Genomic DNA, 23,441 nt, shown 5'->3' with positions numbered 1-23,441 from the left:
TGTCTTCACTCACCTTTCCCCATCCTCTAATTAACCCATCCCTTATACTTTAGTCTCTTACCTGTCTCCTCGAATCCAGTCACTAACCTTTCCCTATCCTTTTTTTAAATCAATTTCTTTCTTTCTTCCTTGATTACCTGTCTCTTCGCACCCCGGCACTCACCTTTCAGCACGTGTATGTTGATATGGGAGTGGCGTGCGTTGGAGGGGGCGCACGTGTAGTTCCCGGAGTCAGCTGGCCGCACGTTGCTCAGAAAGAGGACGCTCAGACCCCCATTGTTCTCCACTCTCACCTGTGCACATAAAGATCAAACACACACACACACCTGAGTTCACCTGCTTTGATTAAGTGATCCATTAAATCTTTTATGTATTCACGGGGAAATGACGGTCATTGATCAGAGCCATGGAAAATGCATTACGCTGTCTCGTCGGTGAATCATTGATGTGCTTTTTATATATATACTTTTTTTTTTGGTGGATTGACACAGACTGACTGATTGATTTGTCTCCTACCTCCCAAATCCTCCTCTTCCTCCTCCTCTTTCTCCTCTTCTGGTGTAATGATGTGAAAGGCAATATAAAAAGCGGTGAAAGGGTGACTTAGTGGTGTGGGTAAGATGAAAGGAGGAAGAGGTGGAGGAGGAGGAAGAGGAAAGAAAGACAGAGGTGATAAAAGAGAGGAATAGGAAATAAAGAGGGAGAGGAGAAGAAGAGGAAGATGGAAGAATGAAGAGGCGGCGGAAGAGGAAAGAGGTGATGGTGGAAGAAGAGGAAGATGAGCAGAAAGAGGAGGACCTGGATGGAGAAGATGAAGAAATGAGGCAGAAAGAAGAAGAGGAAGAGGAGCAGCCAGAGGAGGAGTTGGAGGGAGAAGAGGAAGAGGAGGAGCAAGAGTAGTAGCTGGAGGGAGAAGAAGAAGAAAGAAGGCAGAAAGAAGAAGAGGAAGAGGAGCAGCCAGAGGAGGAGTTGGAGGGAGAAGAGGAAGAGGAGGAGCAAGAGTAGTAGCTGGAGGGAGAAGAAGAAGAAAGAAGGCAGAAAGAAGAAGAGGAAGAGGAGCAGCCAGAGGAGGAGTTGGAAGGAGAAGAGGAAGAGGAGGAACAAGAGTAGTAGCTGGAGGGAGAATAAGAAGAAAGGAGGCAGAAAGAAATGTTGGACGGGTATGAGAGCAGGAGTACATCTTTTTCAGTACACGAAGGATGACGCGCAAAAGTACACAATAACAGCTACGTAGTCATTTCCATAGTGGTTATTTCGTTTCGTTCCATAAGTCATGAGCGGGACGATAATTTATTTCGGAAACGACGAGGCGTGGGAAAAAAATGCTTCCACAATATTATTTTTCCCTCTCGTTTAAAATTTATCGTTTTTACTGGCAGGCAGGAAAGCACACACACACACTCTCCCTCTCCCTCTCCCTCTCTCTCTCTCTCTCTCTCTCTCTCTCTCTCTCTCTCTCTCTCATACAAACACACACACACAAACACATAAACACACAAACACCTTTCCATTCAAGCCAACCTGTCCGCCTTCACTTCAGTCTTTTTTTCCCTCCGCAGAATAAACTGTTATTTAGTCGAGACGTTGAATTCGTGTAAACTTTTCCCTTAAAACCGGCTGACGGAGGCTGGTGTTGGGGGAAAGGGATGAGGATGAGGATGAGGATGAGGATGAGGATGAGGAGGAGGAGGAGGAGGGTAAAGAGTACACTGCGGAAGAGATGGTGGAAGAGGAGGAACATCAAGAGGAGGAGGAGGATAAAGAAGATGAAAGAATGAAGAGGAAGAAGAGATGATTGAAGAAGAGGAGCAGTAACAAGAAGAGGAAAGAGTAAAGAGGAAGAAAGAATAAAAATGAAAAGGAGAAAGAAATAGTGGAAGAAGAACAGGAGCAGGAAGAGGAGGAGGGGAAGGAGGAGGAAGAAGAGGAAACCGGAAGAATAAAGAGGAGGAAGAGGTGGTGGAAGAAGAAGAAAAGCAGCAAGAGGAGAAAGGAGAAGAGAAAGAGAAAGAAAGAGAAGAGGTGGCGGTGGAAGAAGAGGAACACCAAGAATAGCTAGAAAGAAAGAAGAGAGAACGAAGAGGCGGAGGAAGCGGAAAGAGGAAGTGATAGGCGGTGCGAGAAGGAGAAGAGGAGCACACCAGAACCAGTAGCGGCAGGAAGAGGCTTTGAGCTAAGTTCCATCGTCTGCAGCGGCGGCTCAAGCACAAAGCCACGCAGAGGAGAAGACTGTCCATTGGGGTAAGTTGGGCGCGCGTCGGCCCTCCCTGTGATCATGTCAGTGCCTCGGCGCCTTCCTCTGAGACGGGATCTTTACGACGCCTCATCATCATCACTTTCTCATCACGATCATGTTCGCCTCTCCTTGCCGAAGCCTTAATGATCCTCGGTATTGATTAGCCCAGATATCACCTTACTCATTATTACTCATTCCTCCGCCTACCTCCTCCTCCTCCTTCTGCCTCTTCCTTCTCCTTTGTCTTTGCTTCCTTTTCCTCTCCTTCCTCTTCCTCCTCTTTCGCGGGTGTAATATTGGGAAAGGGAGGATAAAAAGCTATGAAAGGGCGGGATAATGGTGTTGGAAGGATGAAAGGAGGAAGAGGAGGAGGAGGAGGAGGAAAGGAACAAAGAGCAGATAATGAAGAATATAAGGGCAGGAGGAATAGGTAGAAGGAATTAAATAGATAGATAAGGAAACAAGATGAAAAGGGAGAGAGGTAGAAAGGGAGATAGGAAGGAAGAAAAGGAGAAACAGATGGAGAGGGAGGAAATATCAAGAAAATAAAATAAAAAGGAGGAGAGAGAGTGATAGAAAGAGTGAGATAGAAGGAAAGAAACGGAGGAATATAAACATAGAAGAAAAATGATTAATGGAACAAAGTGCGTAAAATATGAACGTAAAAGGGAGAGAGGGAGGAAAAAAAATGATAACAAAAGAAAAGAGCAAGAGAAAAAGAGAGAAACGAAGAAGGAATATAAGGAAAAAAAAGAGAAGAAAAATGACCAGGGAAACCAAGTGTGTGAAAAATGACAACAGGAAAAGAGAGAGAGGGAGGCGAAAAATGACCGCGGGAAGAATGCAACGGGAAGGCGGCAAGAGAGAGATGGGAGTAGGAAGGCACTATGGAATTCGAACCTCTCTGGTGGAATGGTAGTTGATCATCTGCTCGTCATGGTACCAGAAGACGTAGCTGGGCGGCTGGGTGTTGTCCCGAAGCACGCACACGAGCCTCAAGGAGCTGCCCACCGTCATGTACTTCTCGGGGCCTCCAAGAATCTCCGACGTCGCCTCTGAGGAAGAAGACGAAACAGGAGGATGAGCTCGGCGTGTCTTAAGATGTTCGCCTCCGTTTATATTAGAAAGGAAAGGAAAGACGAAGATGAGGTTGACTTATTTAGTGGAACAGGTCATAATCTCGCCTTTGAAGAAGAAACAGGAGAATGAGCTTGCTATGTTTAGAGGTTAAGAAAGTGGAACAGGTCATAATCTCGCCTTTGAAGAAGAAACAGGAGAATGAGCTTGCTATGTTTAGAGGTTAAGAAAGGAAACATGAAGATGAATTTGACATATTTAGTGGAACAGGTCATAATCTCGCCTTTGAAGAAAAAAAACAGAAAAAAACTTGCTATTTTTTGAGGGAAGGAAAAATGAAGATGAATTTGACATATTTAGTGGAACAGGTCATAATCTCGCCTTTGAAGAAGAAACAGGAGAATGAGCTTGCTATGTTTAGAGGTTAAGAAAGGAAAGATGAAGATGAATTTGACATATTTAGTGGAACAGGTCATAATCTCGCCTTTGAAGAAGAAACAGGAGAATGAGCTTGCTGTGTGAGAGGTTAGAGTAGGTTAGAGGTTAGAAATTCAGATCTATTTGGAGAGGAAAAGAAACACGGACCAGAGGGATGAGGTCGGCGGTACAGGTCATAAAAACTTGGTCTCTGTTTAGGAGGAAAGGAAGAGGAAGATAAGCTTGGCATGTTAGGTGTCAGAGGTCGTAAAAAGTTTGCTAATAAGAAAGGAAAGGAGACATAGGAAAAGTGAGGATGAGTTTGGCATGTTCGGCGGTAGGGATCGTAAGAAGGTCGCCTCAATTAACGAGTGAGTGTGGCGGGCGTGGTGTTTTGTAACGAGGGACCAATGCAATACAGTTAATAGCGTCTTCATGTGATATTACGTGTTATTACGCTAAAAGGGTGACCAGGGACGCGGAAAAGAGAGGATGAGATGAACTTTTTTTATATGTAGCGTTATGTGACTATGAAACTATGAAAAGGATGGCAGTTTTGTATGCGTTAAATCGTGGTATTATGTTTAGGTTGGTGTGGAAGAGAGAAGAATGATCAAATGAGTACAATGAAACAAAAGGAGATCAAGGTACGTTAGCAGGTGTTAGATGCGACTGTGTTCATGTATAGCGATGATGACGTTTGTGGTGACGCTGAAATTAAAATAGATTACATGAAACTTAATATTTTGTGACATATATAACGACCGTGAAAATATGAGGTAAGTACATAAAACAAACAAAACAAAAAATGACCGGCCGCGAGATGGAAAATAAGCTAAAAAAACAAATGACTAGCGATTGAATGCCAGTGAATTATGGTAAAACGGAGCGGGGGACGAAAAATAGTTTGTCAGACAGAGCAAAGCATCAATTATCTTTCATGCAGCATTTTACATTTTTTTTGTGTGTGAGTTGTATCTCCGACTCGCTTTTTCAGTGGCCGAAATTAAAGGACTCGGCGCTTCCTTTACAAGTTACATTTAGCTCAAAGGGGACGCAAATGAGACTCACTGTTTTCATCTAGCGCTGCATGGTGGCGGCGGGGACGGCGGTGGGGGCGAGGACAGTGGCGGCAGATGTGGCGGTGGTGGTGATGGCGGTGTTAACATTTGCATAACAGACTCAGTAATAGAATAAGACAATTACCGTTAGGGCTTTCAAATCCCCTCGAAACTGTGACATCGAGCTCGTAACAGTCAGTCCACGTTGAGCCACGGCCACAAGCGACGTTAAATTCATCACCATCCGTCGCCACAACAACCCGGGCGACAGGAACGATAATCACCATAACAATAACACGCGGGGCAACGAACAACGCGAAACCTAAAGCCGCGAAATGAAATATATGGCACCTTTCGAACGCTCAATTTGCTCTGGACGGCCGGGACTCAAACACCAGATGAAACAATAGCAGCAGATCAGTAGGCAGGTAGAACTCAAAAACAGCTCATCCTACCCCTTGACAAAGCCGCGGGATGTAAGTTAATATACGTCACCTTTCGAACGCCCAATTTACTCTGGACGGGCTGGACTCAAACACCAGATGAAACAATAGTAGCAGTCCATTATGCAAGCAGTGGACAGCCTCAATCAGGAAGCTAAATCTCGACAACAACCCCTTCCCCCTCTTGACGCTTACCACACAGCCGGGAGATGAAACGTATGGCACTTTTCGACCACTCAATTTACTCTGGACGGTCCGGGAATCAAACACCAGATGAAACAATGGCAGCAGTCCATTATTTAAGCAGTGGAAAGCCTCAATCAGGAAGGTAAAACTCGACAACAACAGCTCCACCTCCTTTCCCTCTGGACGGCCATACTCGGGTCTCTGCGGCGGGATAAAACAAACACACACCAATTCGCCGACGATTACGAGGAGGTGATTGCTAGAGAGACAGGTGGGCCAGGTAGTTTGGCAGTGGTGTAAGGGGGGGAGGGGGGGGGCAGCGTCCAGGTGTTTTCCATTAGCGCTCACCTGTCTCTAATAACTGATGGGAAATGGTGTGCGGGTTATTCTTTTAATGGCTTGTGTTGTTCCGTTTTTAGTGCGTTGCGTTGCGTTGCGTGCGTCAGTTGCGTCAGTGAAAGAAAGGTTTATGAGCGTAATTTATTCCTGCAAAAAAAATAGTAGTAATTGTGACTTTTTTTTGTTCTTTTTTTAGGGGTGTGCTTAATCCTTTTTCATGTGTGTAATTTGCATGAACGATGACGCACGGTAATAATCGTGATATCATGGCAGGAACTCGATAGATTATATTATACGATTCTCTCTCTCTCCATTCATTCATTCAATACCAGAAAAAAATATATATAAAACTTTTCCTCATTCATTAGTTACATATTTTATTCATTTTCCGTGTGACCTGGAATCAAACGTTGGCTCATTCTGTACCTCAACAACAACAACAACAACAACAACAACAACAACAACAACAACAACAACAACAACAACAACAGCAACAACAACAACGACAACAACAACAAACTACAACAACAACAACAACAACAACAACGAAGACCAGTAAACAACTTACATAACAAACTCTTCCTTTTTTTTCAGCTTCCGGGTTTTCATTTTTTGGACCCTCCTTCATACAACAACAGCAACAGCAACAACAACAACAAACTACACAACTTTAATTAGCAAACCGTAAACAGCCTGCTTTCCCCCATACATAAACAACAACAACAACAACAACAACAACAGCAGTAGCACGAGAAAATCAACAACAATAATGACAATAGCAACAACAGCAACAACAGCACAAACAACAAGCACCATCTACACAATCCTCTCTCCCATCTTCTACGTCTCCATCTTCTTTCTCTCCCTCCCTCTCCCCCTCTTCTTCCTGCACCTTACACAAAACAACAAGAGCAGCAAGCGCAAACCTTTCTCTTCTATTCTCTTCAAATCACAAACAAAACAACACATCCCATCTACACAATCCTCTCTCCCATTTTCTACGTCTCCATCTTCTTTTCCTCCCTCTCTTCCTTTTCCGCCTTAACAAACACCCTCGCAGCAGCTGAGTTGTTTGCCGTTGTTTACACGCCTCGCAGTTCCTCTCTTTGTAAGCCTTTGTGTTCCCCGGCGTTTCTTTCACCTCCTTGCCCTGCCCCGTGTGACTCTTAGCAAGCTCACCTCCTCACCGTTTTTTCTCGCTCTGTGCTATTTACTTTTTGTTACACGAGTTTCCTGAGGCCCTTCCTACCTTCCTTCCACTTACTCTCTTCATTTCTTCATTTCTTCTCGTTTTTGTCTGCCGATCTGCCTATCCTGCATTCCTTCTCTCTTTCCATTCTTCCTATCCTTCTCCTTTTCTCTCTTCTTTTCCTCCTTTCTCTTTTCGTCTAATTTTTATGTTGGCCTTCCTTCCTTCCTTTCATTCACTCTCTTCTTTCTGTTCTTCCTTTCTTCTGATTCTTGTAGGTCTATCGTTCCTTCCTTCTTTCTTTATCCGTTTCCATTCTTCCATTCTCTTCACTTCCTCTCTTCCTTCCCTCGTTCTTTTTTTCCTTCTATTATGTGTTTGCCTATCATGCCATCCACCCTTCCTTCATTCTCTTCTTGTGGGGTTAAATTGCCAACTTCTTTCCCCTTATTTTCTTCTTTCCCTTCATTCATTCCCTCCTTCCATCCATCCTTCCTTCTTTCCTTCCCTCCCTCATCCATTCCTTGTGTGCCTATAATTCTCTCCTTCTTTCATCCACTCCCTCCTCCATCTAATTTTCTCGAGCATTCAACTATTATTACCTTCCTTCCTAAACTACGCTACCTTCCAATCCTACTCTACATTCCTCCTCTTACCTTCCCTGCGTCTACATTTCAACCTCCCCTTCCCGTCTTCCTAATCCTTTCTTTTATCCTACCCCACCTTCACCCTGTCCTTCCCATTTTCATTCCTTCCCATCCTACTCTACCTTCCTCCTTCTCCTACCTTACCCTCACCTGTATGTCAACCTGCCCTTCCCATTTTCCTTCCTTCCCATCCTACTCTACCTTCCTCCTCCTCCTCCTCCTCCTACCTTGCCCTCACCTGCATATCAAACTGTCCTTCCCATTTTCCTTCGCTCCCTCGCCCGGCCAAGGTGTGCATATCATTAGAATTCATGCCGTTAACTTGTATTGTCCATGAGTGGCGGGTCTCCATTACGGTCACGACCCCCGCTCATACACGGGCACACACACCTGCTTGGAAGTGCAAATCTGGCACTCCCAAACGCAAATACGGAAGGTCGTACGTAATGAGGTTTATGCTTATGAGTAATGCAGCATAAACCAACCTGAGTAGAGGGGGAGGGAGGCGCGGATGTGGATGGCGGATGAGTGTGTGGATGTGTGTCTGTTTGTCTCTCTGTTCGCCCGTGGGAATGCGTATGTTATGGATGCACTAAAGGGGTCGACAAAGGCAGGGTTCAAGAGGGTTATTCAAGCTGAAGACGTGCTGTTATGCTGATGCTGGGGAATGGCATTAAAGCTTAGACGTGCATTAACAGAGAGGAGCTTTTAGACCACAAAAGGAGAGACGAAGTAAATATATAATGTATGATGATTAGCTGGAATGGGAGTGAATAAGTAAATAAGGAGAGATGGATAAATAGATACAGATAATTAGTGTAACACAGGTAGATGGAAGTAAACAGAAATACACTTAGAGACATTGACATGGAGAAGGAGATACACTGACAAACAGACATAAAAACACAGACAGACAAATAGACAGGTAAACACTTATGCAGGTAGAATTTCTCGGCTGCACTAACCAAACACCCTCAATGGAAAATAGACAGACAGACAAGCAGATAAACACACAGACAGAGACAGGTAAGCAGCTATACAGGTAAACAGACAGAAAGACAGAGACGGAGACATACACAGAGTCAGACAGAGAAAAATGCATACAGGTAAACAGCGGCTCGTCAGTACTCACCCAGCACCCTCAGCGTGGAGAAGAGGCTGACGGGCGGGTGGGACGACACCTGGCACTCGTATACGCCGTCATCGCGCACCTGGACGTAGCGGATGTGTAGCTGCCAGTCCTGAGGGGGAGAAGAAGGACCTCGTTAACTTCTTAGACCATTAACCTTTTATTTACAGTTACGAAAAGCAGCTCAAGGGAAAAGAAGAAACAGAGAAGCAAACTAACCCGGTATACATTCTTCTACGGACACAAATTGGTTGGTATTCTTAAACACTTTCGCTTCTCATATCACCTATTTCAAAAGGTCAAAGAGGGGATTAATCGGGTTCTAATGAGGGTTTCTTTAGGTTCATGGTACAGAAGAAGGGTCAAACTAACACCGGGGTCATAAAACTACCCCTGGAAATGCGCAAAACTCCTACGAATGCCTTGTCAAATATGTGAAGTTGGGTGACGAAATGTTTAGTAATACGGCACAACGAATCCCACATTACAACACAATCCACTGAAACAACCTTCACAGAGACACAGAACAGTTAAGAATTCATAAGACATTCACCACATAAAGTCTTACACGGAAGCAATCAAATCTCCTCACAAAGAATATGAACCAATACACCCCACGTTGCAACCCCGCTCCAGAAGCCTTACAGAAACTTACAAAATCGTTAAAAATCATAAGACATTCGCCGCTTGATGTCTTACAGAAAACTAATTATTGAAGACCCTCGTAAAGAACACAAACCAATATACTTCCTTTACTGGCGCACATGACCTCCAGAACCATCTCACACACACAGAGAAACGTTACAATTTCATTCGACATTCACCACTTGATGTCTTACAGAGAACCAATTATCAAAGATCCTCGTAAAGAAAATAACCCGATATGCATTCATTTTCTGACGCAAAGAATCCAGAATACATTACATTATACCTCCAGGACCATCACTAAAAAGCCTTTGAAAAAATCGTTAAAGAGAGCATGAGACGTTCCCCTCTTCAAGTCTTACAGAGAGCCAATTATTGAGAGAACATAACCCGATACGCATTCCTATTCTGAGTACAAGAACCCAACATGACATTACCTACTACCTCCAGAACCATTACACAAAGACTTGCAGCATCGTCACCAATTCATCAGACCTTCGCCACACGAAATCATTTAAAAATCCTTCTTCCAAACTTTCTATCTTCCTCCTTTTTGATTCTTGTGTGCGTATCATTCCAATCTTTCTGCTTTATCCATTTCCATTCTTCCTTTCTTTCTTCCTCTCTCTCTTCCTTCCTTTTCCCGTCTAATCTTTGTGTATCTCTTATTTCATTCTTCCCTCCCTCCTTCTGATCACTGTGTCCCTATCATTCCTTCTTCCTTTATCCATTTCCTCCTTTCCCTTCTTTTTCCCTCTCTCTCTTCCTTCCCTCGTTCCCTTTCCCGATCAATCTTTGTGTATCTGTCATTCCATTCACCCCTCCCTCCTTTCCCTCCTTCCTTCCTTATGTCCAGAAAGCCACAACTCCCCTTCAAGAATGCCACAGAACCATTAGGACCGAACACCAGAACGTCAGCAGAAAATGTGAGATTGAGCGATATAATAAAACAGCGGAAGACGTTCACGAGTCGCTGGTTCCCACGAATATTTATGCGCAAAGTTTTTATTTCGTGGGGTAGTTGATGGACAGTGACTTCGCTTTGTCTATTTATAACTCTTTGCAGCTGAGAAGACAATGATATATCGATGGTGGAAGCGATATTACTGATAGCGATAATGCCAATCTCAGCAACAATTTCTCCTTCTACTACTACTACTACTACTACTACTACTACTAAGTATATTCTCCTCCACCTCCATCTCCTCTTCTTCTTCCTCTTCCCCTCTCCCTTCTCTTTCCTTTTCCTCTTCCTCTTCCTCTTCCTCCACCTCCACCTCCTCCTCTTCCTACTACTTATACTGCTGATACTACTACTACTACTACAACTACTACTACTACTACTACTACTACTACCACTACCTGACTCTCTCCAAACGGTACACTATCAAACGGTAAGAACAGGTAAACAAAAAAGTAAAACAATGAACACAAACAATCAAATTACATCTATTACAATTGTTTCATCTTTTCTCTCCGTATCCCTTAATTGACCACGCCCAGCCAGCGCACAAGAGGGGGACAAGTGATTATGAATGCTTAAGTGAGTAATAAATTGATCAAAAGGTGCGATTTAATGCTCCGTGATGTGGGGTTCTTTATTTCGTGTATTGGAGAGCCGTCGACGCTGTAATGAGTAAAGAATTATCAAAGGGCTCACCGCTAATATTTCTTTACCGTTTGATGGTGTATTTATCTTTTTTTATTGACAGACTAATGATTAAAAGAATATACTTGTAATTTTTTTTGGGGGGGAGATAAGTTTTATGTTTTATTCTTTTCCTGATCATGCAAATTAATGTTTTACTATATGCGGTTTATATATATCAACACACACACACACACACACACACACACACACACACACTCACACTAGACTGTATAGAAAAATCATATTCCAACATATAGTGACATAATCCCATGGTAATAGTAATCAAAAAATGGTGATGAAACAAATTGCAGAAATAATGAAAAGCATCACAGAGGGCAATCACAAGGTCAGCAACGACAACACAATCCCATCCCGCAACACAAATCCTTCACAGTCCTACCCAATGCTTTCCGATCCTTCCCATTTTTTTCTCAATCCCAGACACTACTCTCCAATGCTTTCCAATCCATCACAATCCTTTCCAATCCTTTTCAATGCTTCACAACCCTACACAATCCCACATAATCCTTCACAATCCTTCCCAACGCTTTCCAGTCCTTTCCAATTCTTCACAATCTCACACAATCCAACACAATCCTTCACAGTCCTACCCAATGCTTTCCGATCCTTCCCAGTTTTTCTCAATCCCAGACACTACTCTCCAATGCTTTCCAATCCATCACAATCCTTTCCAATCCTTTTCAATGCTTCACAACCCTACACAATCCCACATAATCCTTCACAATCCTTCCCAACGCTTTCCAGTCCTTTCTAATTCTTCAGAATCTCACACAATCCAACACAATCCTTCACAGTCCTACCCAATGCTTTCCGATCCTTCCCAGCTTTTTTCAATCCCAGACACTCTTTTCCAACCCTTTCCAATGCTTTCCAATCCCTTCCAATCCTTTTCAATGCTTCACAACCCTACACAATCCCACATAATCCTTCCCAGTCCCTCCCAATGCTTTCCAGTCATTTCCAATCCTTAACAATCCAACACAATCCTTCACAATGCTTTCCAGTCCTTTCCAATCCTTCATAATCCCACACAATCCAACACAATCCTACCCAATGCTTTCCGATCCTTCCCAGTTTTTCTCAATCCCAGACACTCCTTTCCAATGCTTTCTAATCCTTCACAATCCTTTCCAATTCTTTCCAATGCTTCACAACCTTACACAATCCCACATAATCTTTCACGATCCTTCCCAACGCTTTCCAGTCCTTTCCAATCCTTCACAATCCTACACAATCCTTCCCAACGCTTTCCAGTCCTTTCCAATCATTCACAATTCTATACAAACCTTCAGAGTCTTTCACAATCTCACACAATCCTACACAATCCCACATCATCCTTCCCAATCCATCCCAATGCTTTCCAGTCCTTTCCAATCCTTCACAGTCCTATGCAATCCTTCAGAGTCCTTCACAATCCCACACAATCCAACACAATCCTCCACGATCCTATTCACTCTTTCACAATCCTACAGAACGGTACCGGGAGCTTGATATTATGGACTCGAGGCAATGAAAAAAAAAACAATAGAATATAAGGAAAAAATAGTAACACAGCAACAAACAAACAAACAAACAAACAACCAAAACTAACAAAACAATAACGACGTAACGAGCCATAACGCTGCGATATAATGAACCGATCTGAAAAGTTGAAACAAATATTGGGATTTCATTGTCTATAGTCTCTCTCTCTCTCTCTCTCTCTCTCTCTCTCTCTCTCTCTCTCTCTCTCTCTCACTCACTCACACACACACACACACACACACACACACACACACGTAACATGGCTTTCCATCGACCCTGTTTTTCTTCGTCTCATCAGGAATCCTATTATCATGTCGCCAGCACACCTTAATTAGCCCATTTTACCCGCGCGCCAGGTGTAATAATGAACTGCTGGGTTATAATTGCAACATTCCCCCGACGCTTTTCCGCCCATTGGCCAGCAAGCAGAAAACGCCAACACGGAAGAGAAAACACGAGACCGAAAATGAGAGAAGAGCGAAATGAAACAGGTAATAATTATGAATGACTTATCTTCGCGTTCATTCAGGTAAAAAAAGGTTTGTGTTTTTTCTTTAGTGTGTTTTTACGTGTAGTTGTGGAGATCCGGCGGCGTATTCGTCATGATAAACGTAATTAACCAGCACAGCGTTATGACGGTAATTATAAACACGCACGCTGATGGTAAAAGAGAAATACAGACGACAGCAAAAATGAGGTGAATGCTTTATTTTCTTGCGCTTCCTGAACTTCCTATATATTTTACTTGTTATTTTTGGGTATTAACATGAATTTATTGTCGAAGGTCAGATCACCTGTGTGTGTGTGTGTGTGTGTGTGTGTGTGTGTCGCGTCTCGTCTCTCTCGTCTCTCTCGTCTCTCGTCTCTCTCTCTCTCTCTCTCTCTCTCTCTCTCTCTCTCTCTCTCTCTCTCTCTCTCTCTCTCTCGTGCGCCAAGGGGCTAACATTCACGAGTTTCTACTTTACCCATAAATCCCCAGGCTACACAGGGACCACATTAGTGCGTAAGACATTTCACAGGTAAAACAAGGACACTACGGGCGCTTGAACTCCCCCAGGCGTCAGAAATATCGATCCACTACTCTACACTTACTCTGACTTGGTAGCATTTTTACACACGAGTCGCAGTGAGGAGTGGAGAGGAAGGGAAGGAAGGGGAGTGGGAAGAAGAGTGTGAGAGGAGTGTGAGAGAGAGAGAGAGTGTGGGGAAGAGAGTAATATGACACACGGAAAAGTTCTATCAAGTCATGAGTTGAGAGTAAAGTGAGAAAGTAAGAGAGAAAAAGAGATAAAAAAATAGACAGATAGATATATAGAGAGAATAAAAGAAAGAAAAAAAGGAAAATAAATAACCAGTAAATCCATGGTACACTTACGTTTTCCTGCTTGACGTAGCGGACCTGGAACCTGTCGTCGCTGCTGTAGGCCTGCGAACCGACCGTCAGCAGGTGGTAGTCACGGCGCCTGATCCATGACACCTGTGGAAGAGAAGCAAGCAATTAGGCACCTGAAATTGACCTCTGTTTTGGCCACTTTTCTACTCTTTTTTGACCACTCTTTTCTACTCTTTTGGCCACTCTTTTCTACTCTTTTGGCCACTCTTTTCTACTCTTTTGGCCACTCTTTTCTACTCTTTTGGCCACTCTTTTCTACTCTTTTGGCCACTCTTTTCTACTCTTTTGGCCACTCTTTTCTACTCTTTTGGCCACTCTTTTCTACTCTTTTGGCCACTCTTTTCTACTCTCTTTTCGCTACTCTTTACTACTCCCTTTTGGCCGCCGCATATTTGTTATTTTTTTCCTAGATTCCGCGGCATATTGGTAATTTTTTTGATCTTTTTTCGATGCTTGCATGTGGCTGTTCCTTTGACATTCACCCTTCCCGTGCATATGACTTTCTACTTAAACACACCTGTATGGTGTCCAAATTCCTACTGCAAGAGATAATCAATAGCACCATGTTTTCATCCCTGTCACTGGTAAACTCTTGAGCAGCCTTCCTTCGCCTGCATTTCATTTTTATGTCTTGAAAGCTTTCAGGAAGGGACTATCGAATCAAAACATTCCTCCAACCGAATCCAACCCTCTTTTTTAACCGCATTCTGTCGCTTGTTTTGCCTCGAGACAGATGCACGAGGAGGAAGAGGTGAGCTGAGGTAAGGAGAGAGGGAAGAAAAGAGATGGAAGATGAAGGAAGGAAAGAAGGGAGAAACAGACAGTAAGGGAAGAAAAGAGATGGAAGATGAAGGAAGGAAGGGAGAAACAGACAGTAAGGGAAGAAAAGAGATGGAAGATGAAGGAAGAAAGGGAGAAACAGACAGTAAGGGAAGAAAAGAGATGGAAGATGAAGGAAGGAAGGGAGAAACAGACAGTAAGGGAAGAAAAGAGATGAAAGAAAAAGAGAGGAGAAAACAGTAGAAGAAAGAAAGAAGAGGATGAAGGAAGAAAGGGAGAAACAGACAGTAAGGGAAGAAAAGAGATGGAAGATGAAGGAAGAAAGGGAGAAACAGACAGTAAGGGAAGAAAAGAGATGGAAGATGGAGTAAGAAAGGGAGAAACAGACAGTAAGGGAAGAAAAGAGATGGAAGATGAAGGAAGAAAGGGAGAAACAGACAGTAAGGGAAGAAAAGAGATGGAAGATGAAGGAAGAAAGGGAGAAACAGACAGTAAGGGAAGAAAAGAGATGGAAGATGGAGGAAGAAAGGGAGGAACAGACAGTAAGGGAAGAAAAGAGATGGGAGATGAAGGAAGAAAGGGAGAAACAGACAGTAAGGGAAGAAAAGAGATGGAAGATGAAGGAACGAAGGGAAAAAACAGACATTGAGAAAAAAGATCTAGTCAACCTCACCCGCGTTCCCAACAGGTAGATAGTCATCGATCCACATAAGAGGGGAGTGACAGGCGGCAATCACATTCACCTTTAAGCCAATGAATTAAAGATAAGGTGTCTAAAGGTTTTAACAGCTCGTATGGACTAAAAGGAATCCCACATGAAAGGACATAGTTTTTACCTTGATGAGATTTTCCATACGCTTACCTTACCTTTTAGCACTAACTAGATTAATTATAGAGGAAACGTCTAAGAGAGTTGTTTACTTTTATCGTGTGTCTGTGGAAATCAAATAGAGATGTGATAAATACGTAGGAAGAAAATAGAAACCTAATTGGACGGAGTTACTTTTGATCTTGCTGTTCTTTGTTATATACATTTAACCGTTTGTTACAATTTAAAATCAGACTTAATAAATGGATTCAAAGTTGCGTGCTTAAAGATCGTCTACCTCAGTGCTTTCCTTATCGTCTACCTGTATATTTTCTACCTTTATTTCAGGTGTCTTATAAATCGTCGACTTCAATACTTTCCCTCTCGACCTGTATAATTTCTACCTTGTCTATTTCAGGTGTCTTTTAAATCGTCTACCTCAATGCTTTCCTTCTCGTCTACCTGTATATTTTCTACCTTTATTTCAGGTGTCTGCTAAATCGTCTACCTCAATATTTTCCTTCTCGTCTACCTGTATATTTTCTACCTTGTCTATTTTAGGTGTCTTTTAACTCCTCTACCTCAATGCTTTCCCTCTCGTCTACCTGTACATTTTCTGCCTTGTCTATATTTCAGGTGTCCTTTAAATCGTCTACCTCAACACTTTCCCTCTCGTCTACCTCTATATTTTCGACCTTTATTTCACATCTTCTAACTCATCTACCTCAATAATTTCGTTCTCGTCTACCTCTATATTTTCTACCTTGTCTATTTCAGCTGTCTTTTAACTCATCTACCTAAATAATTTCTTTCTCGTCTACCTGTATATTTTCTACCTTTATTTCACATCTTCTATCTCATCTACCTCAATACTTTCCGCTTCGTCTTACTGTATAATATATTATTTCCTTCCTCTTCTACCTCAGCATACAAGGACACGTGTCAACGACTGCCGGTTCGGAAATAAGCAACCAGATCATCTCTTTGAAGCAGAGGACACAGACCCTGAACGTGTATATTTTGCATTGGTTTGCCTTTGATGATATTGTCGGCTGGGAACCTCGGCAGCACCCCCTCCTAACCCTCTTTCTCTCTCTCCATCTATCTACCTGTCTATCTATCTCTTTGTCTGCTTCTCTTTCTATATCTTTTTTTTTCTTTTTCATGTTTTTCTTTTCTCTTATTCCTCCTTCCTTTCTTTCCTTCTTTCTTTAAGTCATTTTCTCTTTTTCTCCCTCCCCCTTTATCTCTCCCTCGCTTTGGGTCTTTTTTGTTTTTCTCTTTCTTTCTTTCTCTCTTGGTCCGTCTGTCTGTCTGTCTGTTTGCATGTGTCTGTTCTTGTTTTTCTCTTTTCTCTCTCTCTCTCTCTCTCTCTCTCTCACCTAGAACGTCTCCTCTCCTTACTGATTACTTTTCATTAGGTTCCAACTCTTTCAAACTCATAACAGTAGCCGGCTCAACTCCTTAAGGCCTCAACTCTTCTTCCTTCCACACAATTCCCTTCACAAACGGTATCTAATTCCTTTTTCATCCTCTTCAAACTACACCTTATAATCCTCTGCTAATGTTCTTCCATTCCATCAACAAACCACGAACAGACATTACCTCAAATCTCTCTCTCTCTCTCTCTCTCTCTCTCTCTCTCTCTCTCTCTCTCTCTCTCTCTCTCTCTCTCTCTCTCATTCACACAAACTACCAACTTTCTCTAAGCCACAAACGCTCGATATGAACCACGACTTAACTCTCCCTCTCCCTCGCTCCCTCTCCCTCTCTCTCAGCATCCCCCCTTACCCTCCCACCCCGTCTCAAGATCTGCCGACCACCACTACTAACTTCTCCGTCTGTCATGATCCTCGCCAGACAGCTTCGTCGCAACTAAATTTCACTAACTTGTGGGTCCCGCAGTCCAGTTTGTCAAAGGTAGTATACGAGGAACTTGGCGTACGTCTGTATGGGAGGGAAGTTGGACCGGCTGTGGAAGGCAGTGGCTGGGACGGGATAAAGGAGGCGGGATGGAGGGAAGGGACAGGAGGTAGTGAGGACGAAGAGAGGCAAGCGAAGATGGAAGGGTGTTAGGTAAGGTTGGTTTGGAAGACGCTGCTTGGGAGAGGGAGAAATGGAGTATTGGAAAGGAGTGTGGAATAGGAACAGGGTAAAGATGGGGAAATAAAGGGAGAAAACAGGTAAAACAGAAAAGGGAGGAAGAAGGAAAAGGTGAGCTAAGGTAAGGAGAAAGGAAAAAATAGAGATGGGAAATGGAATACAAAGCGAGAGAGAAATAGCAGGAAGCGGGAGAGAGAGAGGAAGTAGAATAGGGAGAGAGAAAGGAGGTAGAGGTGAGTTAAGGTAAAGAGAGAGAGAGAGAGGGAAAGAAAAGAGATGGGAGACGAAGGGAAGAAAAGAGAAGGGGGCAATAAGAAATAGGAAGAAGAGGAAGAGAATGAAGACAAGCAGGATAGGAAGATGGAAAGGAGGAATAGATGAAAAGGTAAAAAGAAAGAAAGGTAAGAAAAGAAATGGAAGATAGAAGAAGGAAAAGAGAAACAGTGAATAATAGCAGGAAGGAGAGAAGAAGGAAAAAAAAGGAAGAGAGAGAAAGGAGGAAGAGGTGAGAGAAGCGATGAAATATGGATACAGGAAAAGAAAAAGAGCGAGATATTTGCAGAAGAGAGAAAAAAGAGAAAAGGAAATCAAGCAGGAATAGTCATGTTAAAACAGTCACCCACGAAGTCATACGCGTACTGTCAACATGTCCAAAATTACCATATATATATATTTTTTTTAGGCAAACCCATCAACAATATGACGAGTTTTTTTTTTTTTCTTTCCATCCTCCTCCTCCTTCTCCTCCTCCTCCTCTTCCTCCGCTCCCCTCGGCATACTCTTTTCCTCTACATAAAAAAAAAGATGAAAGGGGGGAGGAAGAGAGACAAAGAAAACATTTAAGCTTGGAGAGAAAAACGGTAATAAAAAAATAGGAGAGAGAGAGAGAGAGAGAGAGAGAGAGAGAGAGAGAGAGAGAGAGAGAGAGAGAGAGAGAGAGAGAGAGAGAGAGAGAGAGAGAGAGAGAGAGAGAGAGAACGCTAATTCTTTTTTTCTTTTTTTTGGTATTGGATTCACTAGAGAGTATTTTTGTTTTCCTTTTTTTTTATTTTGTCTCTTGCTTTCAAATTTCCAAAAACAAAACAAAAAAAGAAAAGGAAGAAAAAGATATGTGAGGAATTGTTGTCGTCTCTCTCTCTCTCTCTCTCTCTCCCTTGCCCCCATCTTTCTCTGTCACTCTCACACATACACATACACACACACACACACACACACACACACACACACACACACACACACACATGCACATTAGAGATAAAACACATTGACCTCTCCCTTCCACCCTCATTCCTCCTTTCATTATCCACTTCCCTCCACCCCCTCCCCCCTTTGCTCTCAACACAGCTTCCCTTCTCTTCCTCATCTTGCATCCTCCACATTCTCTATTCCCTTCCTCCTCCTCCTCCTCCTCCTCCTCCTCCTCCTCCTCCTCCATTTTAAAGCAGACTGAACTGATGGCTGGCAGCGAGTGAAAGTAAAGAATCTGCTTGACTGTCTGTCTGTCTATACGGCGCGCTATCTGGCTGTCAGGCTGGCCGTTAAGCTGGTCGGCTGCCTGTTCGTCTCTTTGTCTGGCTGACTGGCTGGCTGGGTGGTTGTCTAAATGGTTCATGCAATTTGTTTTACTCTCTCTCTCTCTCTCTCTCTCTCTCTCTCCGTTCATGGATATACAAGAAACCTTCGCCGTATTTGAGTATCAGTTAATATTTCACCGTAAACGATCAGGCTGCTTTATTTACTTATTTATTTTTGGGTGCGAGAAAATTTATGTTGGGAAAAATCTACACCGTATGGGAAACGCGCTAAATACACGGAAGTAATTTGCCTCATAATTTAGCACGAAATATATGCGGGAGTGACTATGTGTTTCTTTTTTTTATTATTTGTGGATATTGTATAGTTTAAAAAAAAGGAGAATTACAGGTTAAATAAGTAAATGTATAGGAGGAGAGAGAGAGAGAGAGAGAGAGAGAGAGAGAGAGAGAGAGAGAGAGAGAGAGAGAGAGAGAGAGAGAGAGAGAGAGAGAGAGAGAGAGTGTGTGTGTGTGTGTGTGTAAGGGGAGCAATTTTACGGTAATTATGTTAAAAACGAATGTCAGATTTAATAGAAACCCATCGCAACAAATGTAAAACGAAGTTAAAGAAAAAAAAAGAAAAGAAAAGAAAGCAAATACAAAACAAAACAAGCGGCGATCAATGGCAACAATTATTCCTATTCCACGAACAAAATAAACTCTCTCTCTCTCTCTCTCTCTCTCTCTCTCTCTCTCTCTCTCTTCCATATCCTTATTACTTTCTTTTTCCTCTGTTTGACGTTTTTCTTCTACCTTCTCTTTTTACTCTTTACAAAGATCTCTCTCTCTCTCTCTCTCTCTCTCTCTCTCTCTCTCTCCTATCTCCTTCCAGTCGATATATTCTTACACCAAAGGAAGATTCACGAGCTGTACTAAATTCACATTATATTCATTACGTGAAGAAAGACTTGACATTCTTCTTCGACGATGAAATATCAATATTCCTCTGTGCCCTTGAGAGAGGATGGGGGAGGGAGAGAGGGAGGGAGAGAGAGGGAGAGAGAATCCGATAGAGAGACAAACAGACACAGACAACCAGACAGACAATTGTTGACTAGCAAATATAAAACAGAGATACACAAACTGAGCAAGAGAGACAGAGACAAACAGACAAAACCAGAAAAACACACAAACACACACACACACACACACACACACACACACACACACACACACACACACACACACACACACACACCGGCAAATAGAGAAACAAGAGCAGAAACTAAACAGATTCACCTACCCACACACAGACACTCCCCCCCCCCCCCCACACACACAGACACACAAACACGCAGATAATCCAACTCACTGCCATAATACCCAGGCAAAGCTCTCCTAAAAATGAAGGATACAGAGGAAATAAACAATACCATAATGAAGGAGAGGAGAGATGATTAACGTAGCAATATTTCCCGAGGACATTGAAAGCTTTCTCGTCTCTTCTTCTTGCGCCCGAAAAATAACGAACGCTCTGATCGCGAAAAATATTTATACCGGGAATTTTCGTTATTTATGGGACGGTGGAGTGTAGCTAATGGCGGCGGCGGTGGCGGTGGCGGTGGTGGTAGTGTGTGTGTGTGTGTGTGTGTGTGTGTGTGTGTGTGTGTGTGTGTGTGTGTGTGTGTGTTTTATTTTCTGTTTGTACATAAGTGTGTGTTTGTCTTCTTGTCTGTGTTTGCGTCTGTCTGTTTGTCTGATTATCTGGGCTTCTCTCTCTCTCTCTCTCTCTCTCTCTCTCTCTCTCTCTCTCTCTCTCTCCCTGTGTTTATTTTCTCTCCTTCACCCTCTCCGTCAAAGTGGTTAATGCGAACAGCCGCGTTGAGGGGTGACTCTTACACACCTTTTTCCCCGCACCTTGGCGCCGTCACCACCTTACCTGTCCTCAAGCTTATTTATGGGACCACACCTGCGCCCGCGAGCCAGGTGCCACCCCCCACTCCCCCCTCCTTCCCCCTCAAACACGAAACTACTTCAGGTGTTGTATTCAGGAGGAGGAGGAGGAGGAAGAGGAGGAGGAGGAGGAGAACATACGGAGGGAAGGTAAAGCGAGGAGAAGCAAGAGGAAGGCAAGGGAGGTCTTAGGTAGCGACAGGGAAGGAAGGGAGGCTGAAGGGAGGCAAGGGACGTGAAGGGAAGGGAGAGGATCGTGAGGGAAGGTGAGGAGAGGGAAGGGGACAGCTGGAAGAAGGGCAGGTAAGGCTTGGGAGGCTTAGAAGGACGAGGAAGGGTCTGGTAGGGCAGGTAAACCAACAGGAATGAAAGGTAGGCAAGGGGAACGAGAGGAGAGGAGGAGGAAGCAAGGATAGAGGAAGACAAGTAGGAGGAACACAAAGCAGAGTTGGTAAGGTTAGGAAAATCAAAGGGAGAGCAAATGGAAGCTAGGGAGGCAAGGGGAGATGAAGGAAAGTGTAGGAAATAGGAGAGAAGGGCAAGGGAGGAAAGAGAATAGACTTAGTTAGGCTGGGCAAAGGAAAGGGAGGGGAGTGCAAAGGGAAGTTAGGGAAAGGTCAGGTATTGAAGGGAAGGCAAGGGAAGATGAAGGAAAAAGAGAATAGGAGAGGAGGACAAGGGAATATGAAAGAAGGCGAAGAGAAGGAAGTGAAGGAAAGGAAGAGAAAGGGAAGGGAATATGAAAGGAGGGGACTAGGGGAAGGAAAGTGAAGGAAAGGAAAAGAAAGGGAAGGGAATATGAAAGAAGGCAACGAGGGGAAGGGAAATGAAGGAAAGGAAGAGAAAGGGAAGGGAATGTGAAAGGAGGCAACGAGAGGAAAGTAAATGAAGAAAAGGAAGAAAAGGACAAGGGAATTTGAAAGGAGGGAACGAAGGGGAAGAGAAGGGAAGGAAAGGAAGGGAAAGGAAAGCGAGGTGAACGACCCGAAGCACAGCAAATAGAGGAAAGTGAAAACAGAGAAAGGTGAGACGAAAAAAAGGTCAGAGGAAAGGGAAGGTAAAGGAGGAGAATTGCAGACAAGGTAGAGAGAGAGAGAGAGAAAGAGAAAGAGAATTACTGAGGAAGGGGAGGGAGGAACAAGGAAGGAGTGGAAAGAGGATAGATTAGGGTGAAGGAAGAAGAAGAGGCGATGATGAAATATTGGAAACAGAGGAAGAAAAGAGAGAATGAAGAAAGGAGGAGAGGTGAGGATAAAGGAGGAGGAGGAGGAGGCATGGCAGGAATTGATAAAGGAAAGGACAAATAAGAGAGGAGGAGGAAGGAGAGGATATAAGAGAGAGAAGCAAAATAAAAGGATAAACGAAGGAGACCGAAGGAGAGAAGAGAGAATGAGATACGAAGAGAAGAGAAGAGAGAGGAAGAGGGACGAAGTAGAAATGATGCTAAAGGGAAGAAGATAAGACCGAATGAGGTACAAGAAGAAGAGGAGAGAGAAGCAGAGAGGATGAGGGAGGAAGCAGAAATGAAGGTAGAGGAGATAAAACAGAATGGTGAACGAGAAGAAGAGAAGAGAAGAGAGAAGTAAGGGACATGAAGGAAGACCAAATGAAGTACGACAAGAAGAGAAAAGAAGAGAGGGAAGAGAATGAAGAACGAAGCACAGGTAAGGCAGATGAAGGCAGGTAACAGAAGCATCATTACCACGCACCACACCACCGCAAGCTTGACACACAGCAACGAGGAGGGGGAAGGGGAAGGTGCTGCGGGAGGGCCGGGTTGGTGTGCCGTGGTCTATATGCTCCACAAACAGCGAGCAAGCGTGTGGCGTGAATTAATACTTCCCTGCAGACATAAATCATTCCGTTGACACATAACTAGAAGGGAAAGCAAAGGGGAGGCTGCCATTGAGCACACACACCAACCACCCACCCTCACAAACACCCACACACATACACACCCACTCACACCCACCCACACACACACTCACACACACAGCTCCGCCCTTTGTCCTCGCTATCACTAACAACACAGCAACACTAATGCCCCAAGAAGCACAGAAACACAACATAATGCCAGCACAATAGAGAATCACTGGGGGGCTTACTCACACACAGACACACTCACACTCCCCGCCAGCTGTTTCCGTGCACCGCAAATATCACAGGTAAACAGCAGCCCATTAAGTAGGTCCGCCAGGTACACGTTGAACATCGAGGTAAAGCAAACAAGTGGGAATGTTCACTCGCTATAAAGTTTTCAAGGATCGATAAAACAATGAAGTGAGTGAAGAATGGACGCAACACACAATGAGCACATAATAAGAT

The 23,441-nt window shown here is 43.6% G+C and overlaps 1 protein-coding gene across 9 annotated transcripts in view; it reads right to left on the bottom strand.

The window, feature by feature from the left end:
• The window catches only part of LOC126998111 (neurotrimin-like), a 119,061-nt gene that overhangs the window by 5,950 nt on the left and 89,670 nt on the right, over positions 1-23,441 (bottom strand). For all 9 annotated transcript variants that reach the window (XM_050859510.1, XM_050859512.1, XM_050859513.1 and 6 more), the window contains 4 exons: positions 13,941-14,042; positions 8,728-8,836; positions 3,137-3,291; positions 164-293 (listed from right to left, as the gene is read on the bottom strand). In XM_050859510.1, coding sequence (XP_050715467.1) covers positions 164-293; positions 3,137-3,291; positions 8,728-8,836; positions 13,941-14,042 — 496 coding nt within the window. The remainder of the gene's footprint in view (positions 1-163; positions 294-3,136; positions 3,292-8,727; positions 8,837-13,940; positions 14,043-23,441) is intronic.

This window comes from Eriocheir sinensis, chromosome 13, assembly GCF_024679095.1.
Source record: "Eriocheir sinensis breed Jianghai 21 chromosome 13, ASM2467909v1, whole genome shotgun sequence".
NCBI classification, from domain to species: domain Eukaryota; kingdom Metazoa; phylum Arthropoda; class Malacostraca; order Decapoda; family Varunidae; genus Eriocheir; species Eriocheir sinensis.
The sequence above is the reverse complement of the archived record's forward strand: the minus strand, read 5'-3'. Positions and strand labels throughout refer to the sequence as shown.